This window comes from Gorilla gorilla, chromosome 2 (assembly GCF_029281585.2).
Source record: "Gorilla gorilla gorilla isolate KB3781 chromosome 2, NHGRI_mGorGor1-v2.1_pri, whole genome shotgun sequence".
Classification (NCBI taxonomy): Eukaryota; Metazoa; Chordata; class Mammalia; order Primates; family Hominidae; genus Gorilla; species Gorilla gorilla.
The window spans coordinates 55,435,268-55,442,266 of NC_086017.1; the positions used below are offsets into that span (position 1 = coordinate 55,435,268).

General features: G+C 48.7%; 1 protein-coding gene across 6 annotated transcripts in view; it reads left to right on the forward strand.

Annotated features, from left to right (window-relative positions):
• Positions 1-6,588, forward strand: part of LARS2 (leucyl-tRNA synthetase 2, mitochondrial) — a 159,835-nt gene extending 153,247 nt beyond the window's left edge. For all 6 annotated transcript variants that reach the window (XM_004033987.5, XM_055382177.2, XM_019024629.4 and 3 more), the window contains one exon: positions 5,101-6,588. In XM_004033987.5, coding sequence (XP_004034035.4) covers positions 5,101-5,280 — 180 coding nt within the window. In that variant the 3' untranslated portion in view covers positions 5,281-6,588. The remainder of the gene's footprint in view (positions 1-5,100) is intronic.
• The last annotated feature ends 411 nt before the right edge of the window (positions 6,589-6,999 follow it).

A 6,999-nucleotide genomic window follows, 5' to 3' on the forward strand; every position in this document is an offset into this window, starting at 1 on the left:
TTCCAACTGCAGACCGTGTTTCAGTCACTCTCAATTTCACTCGGATGCTCCTGGGGACTTTTGGGGGCTGGGGAAGGGTGACAGTGAGGTGGGTGGCTATGGAGTAATACCTGTAAAACATATTTCAGAAAGGCTCCATAATTTTTACTTGAAAATTAGGTGATTTTAAATACATAAGAGGAGTTTATCATTTAAACCCTTTCTAAGAGCAAGTAACACCCTTATAGTTTATCCTATATGTGATTTTTCTACATTTGTTTAATTTGTTAAATGAGACACATTTATGGTGAATATCTCTTAAATATGCTGATGTGTCTGACGAAAAAAAGAGGACAGGGAGTGGACTTGGAACCACATGTCTCCCCGGAACCACACATGGGGCCAGGTAATTCACATTCAAAATTATCATTTCACTCTTACCACCCTATAACTTGGGCGTTGCCATTCTCATTTTTTCTATTGAGGAGACTCAGGCTCAGTGAAGTTGGTCCACCTTGCCCAAGTTTATTCACAAATGCTTAGCAAGTCTGACTCTACATCAGGCATAGTGCTCTGGGGATACAAAAATCAAGATAGGACAGACAGTTTCCCTGCCCTCATGGAGCTTAAAGCATAGTGGAAGAGATAGGGAAGAATAAAAAGGAAAGAGTAAGATAAATAAAATGGCTGCAAATTGTGAAAAGTGCCCTGAACAAACCCACCTAGGGGCTGAGGGAGGGCATAGCCCCACAGAGGTTGGCCAGCCAGGCCCTGGCTCCTCTGCACCTGTGCAGACCCAAGGCCCAGCAGGAAGCTGGAGGTTTGGAAAGACAATATTTTGCCCAGGAGACCGGGCTCCTTCACAGCCCCTTTGTCTCTGCACCAACTCCCCTGGCACTGTGTTCTCTGCCACCCCACCCCAAGGGAAGAGGATGTGAGGGTGCCCTGGCAGGCTTCTTCCAAAAATCTTCAAAACCAAACCAACCATCCTTGTGGCATGGAGGAAATTTCTTTTCTTTCTTTATTGTTATTATTATTAAAACCATCCTTGTGGCATGGAGGAAATTTCTTTCTTTATGATTATTATTATTATTTAATAGAGACAAGGCCTCACTCTGTTGCCTGGGCTGGTCTCAAGCTCCTGGGCTCAAGCAGTCCTCTTGCCTCAGCCTCCCAAATTGCTGGGATTACAAACATGAGCCACCACACCCAACCCAGAATTTTTTTTTTTTTTTTTTTTTTGGTGAGACAGAGTCTCTCTCACTCTGTTGTCCAGGCTGGAGTGCAGTGGCACGATCTTGGCTCACTACAACCTCCACTTAAAGCAATTCTCCTGCCTCAGCCTCCCAAGTAGCTGAGATTACAGGCATGTGCTACCATGCCCAACTAATTTTTGTATTTTTAGTAGAGATGGAGTTTCACCATGTTGGCCAGGCTGGTTTCAAACTCCTGACCTCAAGTGATCTGCCCGCCTCAGCCTCCCAAAGTGCTGGGATTACAGGCAGGAGCCACCGCACCCAGCCCCAGCCCAGAAATGTATTTAATTTGAGTAATGTTTATGAGAAATAAATATCTTATGCATCCCTGAGAACTTGTCCTCAGCCCGGTTGAGAAATGCTAACTTGAGAAAAAGAGAGGGCTTCAGTCTATGAAAATATCTATCTTAAATTACCACTGCAGAAAAGAAATTGAGTTTTGATCGTTGGTAAAAATAATTTTAGATAATCATTGAAATGCAAACCTAAAATTAAAAGCATGTGTAAGACTCCCTGCAGGTACACCCAGCTTGAGAACCCAGGCTGGGTCAGCACCATGCCAGCAGCAAGGACTTCTGTGAAGGCCTGGGTTCTCGCTCCATGTGATCTCACTTTGTGTCCTGGCCAGAAACAGGCTGCAAGCACAGTTCGATGTCATTCAGTTCAATTGTGCCCATGTTCTTTGTGCCTATGACATGCTGGGCTCTGCCCACACCAGGGATACAGAGACAAGAGCTACCGCCTTATCACCTTGGAACAAAGGTCTGGGGGCACATGAGCTGTCACACACAGTTTATGTAAGGGCTTGGAAGTCAGGCCATCCTGGGTATAAGTCTCAGTTTTACAACATATTTAACACCTCTAAGCCTCAGTTTCCTGAGTTATAAAATGGAGGCACGCACAGTGCCTGCCTTATCCGGCTATTGAGAGAATTAGGTAGGATAATGCCAGGAAGTGCTTAGCCTGCTTCTGGATGCACTAATGACAAAATCCTCTTAATACAGAGTGAGCGCCGACCCAGGGCCACGCTCTGCCCTAGAACTTCCCAGGTGTGAGCTTATTTACTAAGCACAGTGGCCGTGTGAGGCAGGCTTGTTGTTATCCCCATTCACAGACAGGCAGATGTGTGACTAACCCTATCTTACAAGCAAGGAAATGGTGGCAGGATGGAGCTAAATAACTCACTGAAGGTCACACAGCTAGTCCAGAATCTACTCTGAATGGTGACTGCTGCTAGCATCAGTGTTGCCACTTCTGGCAGTTTGGAGAATCAGAAAATATATCATGAGGAAAAGGACAGGTAGCTTTGGCTTTGAAAGAGGAGCAGCCTCTCCCCAGTGGAGAGAAGGGTGCCGCAATACCAGGAACAAACATAGGGGGGCAGGCCCACAGAGACCCGGGCTGAGCCAGGGAGGTGCTGGAGCAGAGGGCACAGGGCAGTGCTGGAGACAAAGCTAAAGGTAGGGAGTGTCCCCTCCTCAGAGGCCAGACACCCCTCAGAGGACAGGGGGCTACCAGGGTGTGTGAGCAGGAGAGAGAGGGGCTGTGTCAGGTCATCCCGTCTCTACCACTGCATGGGGTGGAGCCTAAGTGGACAAGTGACTTCACTTCATGTGCCTCAGCTTCCCTATCTGTAAAATGGGATGGGAAATTCATGCATCGACTCACAGGTTCATACAAGTGAATTGCATAGTTCAATGCTTGGCACAGAGTGAGAGCTCAGCAAATGGAAGCTTGTACTGTTATTAGCCATCGCAAGGCTACCCTCATGATGGGCATAGGCGATGGATTCGAGTGGGAGGAACACCTGTGGCCTGGGCCCTGTCCGGCAGGTGTCAGAAAAGTCCAGGAGAGTCATGCTTAGGCCGTCTCAAAAGATGGAGGTGCAAGAGCCCCACAGCATAGCAGCCTCTTTTTGAAGTGATGTCAATGTGCTTCTTCCTCTTTGGGCCCTTGAAGCTCAAGCTCAGTGTTGAGTCCCAACCTGACTTCTCTGCCCATCTCATTGGCGCTTTATGCCAGAGACAGGGGGAGCATGATTGGCACCTACTCACCCTGAAGTGACTGCCTTGGTAAGGCAACTCAGGGGAGGCCCGGGGAGCCAGAACCGTGTGAGGGTGCCCGAGGCAGCATGGGAAAGACTCAGAGCACGATGGCCACATCCAGAGATCACATGCCCTGCCCCCAAAGCCCCAGCTGTGGACAAGAATGACTCGGGTCCCTTGGACAGGCTGTCACCAGTGATGACTTAGGACCAGCCTGCCCGGCTCCAGCAAAGCACAGGAAGCTCGAAGGTTTAGAAATGGGTCATTGTTGTGCTGAGTCCATGCGTCAAAGAGGACATCCCACAGCCAGCTCCTTCTATCCTGGCCAGCACTCTTGACAAAGGCAGAGGGAGTGCAGCTTAGTGAGCTGGTCCCTTTACACAGGTTATTCACTCCAGAATCTGGAGAATTCTGTCCTTAAGGAAAAAAAAAAAAACAAAAAAAAACTAAGCTCAAGATCCCACAGCTTGTAAGACCAGGCCTAAGAGTCAAACCTGAATCTCCCCACATGAGAGCACCATGCTCCCCCTCACCCAGCACCCCCTCTGTGGGTGGTGGCCCAGAGGAAATGTTGCCCTGGGCTGCTCTTCCATAGGAGGAAAGACATGATTCACTAATAACTGCATGTCCTGAGAATTCCCTGTTGGGGACCCCAGGACTTCACTAGGGGCATGGCTCTTGGGTGACAGTTGGGAGGTCTCTTCCAGGGTCTCAGTCCAGCCAAGCATGTGGCCTTGCAAGAAGGCAGCTTCTAATGGCTCAGAAACACCAGGGCAGGGGGGCCACAGTCCTTCACACCACACACTTAGTTCCCCAGCTTCAGAAGGCTTTAAAACGCTGCAGCATGGAGCCTCACGCTTTCAAAACAGTATTTCATAATATGCCAGGACTTTGTGTTTTATTCATCCTCTCCCTGTGACCTAGGCTAATGCAGACAATAAAAATGCCACCAAGTTCTGCAAAACTGAAAAAATGAAGTGGGTGATTAGGGGACATTTGATAATGTGCTTTGGTTGAAACTTGAGAAATTATTCCTAGTAACTTTTCCTAAGACTGTGACTATATTTTGCAAGTGAAAAACAAGAGTTAGTGAAAGTAATGTGTGTGTAGATTTCGGAGCAATGGGATTGAGGATTTGGAAGCATGACTTCAGAAACTGAGCCACATGGTCACCTTCCCTCATTGAATCAATATTCGGTGAATACCCACCTGCGTCTGGAACTGTACTGACCCACGTTAAGCGAGAAAGAGTGATTAATGTGACAAGATGTGGGTCCAATTTCTAAGTCGTCACACTAGAGCGCCCCCTTCTGGAGCCAGTCAGCAGAGAGAGAAGTTTGACTGTGTCCCCCTTGAAACCGTCAACTGTTTGGTCCACTTGAGACCTAGGTAAAATCTGAGGGGACAGCTCACTCTAAACTGGATCTGAACTTAAACTTGAGCCCCGATGACAGAATAATCCCTTTCTGCCTGGAAATGGCCCAAGCCATCTCATGCTGAGGCTTTTTGACATAATCTCTACTACAGCTGTGTATGGGAGCAGTGCTCAGAAAATGCAAGGCGGTCCTCACTCCACGTACGGGCACTCACATGCAGTCTCAGTGTCTGTCTCTTTCTGCAGGTCTAGGCATTAATCCTATTCAGCTGGTTGCATTTTACCCTTATGGGAAGCAGAGTGCTGACTTCCTCCTTTCTCCACCTCTATTCCTTTCCCCTAAACAAATGCAGCCATGCCCTTTACAGGCAGGAGGTTTGGTATTGGGCCGCCTGCCACTCTGAGAATGTTCCTCATTGTTTATCTTCGCTTTTCTCCTTCTCAGATCAACAATAAAGCTTGTGGCAAAATTCCTGTGCCCCAACAAGTTGCCCGGGACCAGGACAAAGTCCACGAATTTGTTCTTCAAAGCGAGCTGGGTGTCAGGCTTTTGCAAGGGCGAAGCATCAAGAAGTCCTTCCTCTCCCCGAGAACTGCCCTCATCAACTTCCTGGTGCAAGATTGACAGCCAGGAGGCTGCAGCTACCATGAGGGCCTCTGAGGAACCTCCTTCCAGGCCTGGGATGAGGGGGCGATGTCTGCTGGCCCAGGGGAAGGGAAAAGACAAATGTCTTGACTGTTGACCTCGGTCCTGTGGCAGACTGCAGTCAACAGTGTGCCTCTGTAGTGTGGCCTGGTGCTGGGGTGAAGGTGAGCTGGGCAAAGGAGAAATATGAGCTACTGAGGAGGGGGTCGGACAGCCTGCCCCTCACCCCCAACCCACACTGCAGGTAGAGGAGGCCATCTGATCCCATGGGAAGCCATCAGAGACACTGCTGGTGGGAGCAGGAAGGAGCAGTGCCCCTCGAGCAGCCAGGAAGCCTGCGGATCTGGGAAATGGCTCTGCCTTAGGCGCTCCTCGGGAATTTGAGGCCAGCCTGAGGAACTGCAGGACTCAGGTGCAATGTGCCAGCCTCTTGGAACTGCTAACTGAGCCTCCAGATGGTAGTGAATGGTCTCTTTGCCTTCAGGCTGGATGAGGAAGTCATTTAGGAAATGTTCAAATAACCAATATGTGGAAATGGACACAGGGATCTTCTGAAGTTGCTTTGAATCAAAAGGCAGGCAGTGCTGGTTCCTCTGCCTGTGTCCCCACCACTCCCCAGCTCTGTCATGCAGGCCTGTCCTCCCCAACCCTAGCTGGATGTGCCTCCCAGGCCTGCTGTGGTTCTGACACACAGGATCCCAGGCAAGGCACCACTTCCTCACATGAATGAGGAGCAGCAAGTCATGACCACTCCCTTGGGTATACAATTTGCTGTGTAGTGAAGTGGAACCAGGCTCAGGCTGCTGGTCCCCAACCTCAGAGCCCCACCGCAGCCCAGTAGGGATGCAGCAGGCCCCAGAGGGCTCATGTGGGCCCCAGATGGCAATGCCACCATTGTTGATGTGACTCCAGAGCCAGTTATTAGGAAGAGCAAGCTCACTACAGAGGAGTGGAACTGAGGCCCCCCAGATGTTGCCTCCGGTGTCCAAGCCACAGCAGTCTGGCTGTTGGGAAGACGGCCAGGAATGGACTCATGCCATTGGCTCATTAGGCTAATCCTGGTTTTATGTGAAGTCAGCAATTAAGTGTTCCCACTAGAACTGACCTAAGCCACTGATTAATATTTAATGAGGGAAGGTAGGGGAGAATCTAGCCATTTTGTAATGCCAGAAATCTATATATGTTATCTGATGCCATTTTTCTGAAGTAGCCTCACATGTGGTCCCCCTGCAGTTCAGCAGTTAACAGATGACTTTTTTAGTGTAATAAAATGTTTATCATCTATGACTTCAGGACATATGTGTGATCCTGGAATATACCATATTCCAATTTCAGAGTTAATTACAAACAGATTGAGGTATTCCATCATCATCGGAAGCATTGGCTGTGTGTCTGACTCCACATGGAATGCTATAAAGTGGGATACATGTGGTTCTTCTTGTTCCAGAACTTACAGTCCATGGTAGACAACACTGATACACGCAAACTAGCAACAGCAATTAAGTCACTGGTTCTCAGACTTAATACTCTGCCTGGTCCTCATGCCCAGATATTCCAATTTAATTGGTCCACGGTGTGGCTTGAACATCAGGAATCTTTAAAACTCCACAAGTGATTCTAATGGGCAGCAAAGTTTGAGAATCACTGGACACATTGACGCACTTGAACCATCATTTCTATCTAGTTCTTCCTCTTCCT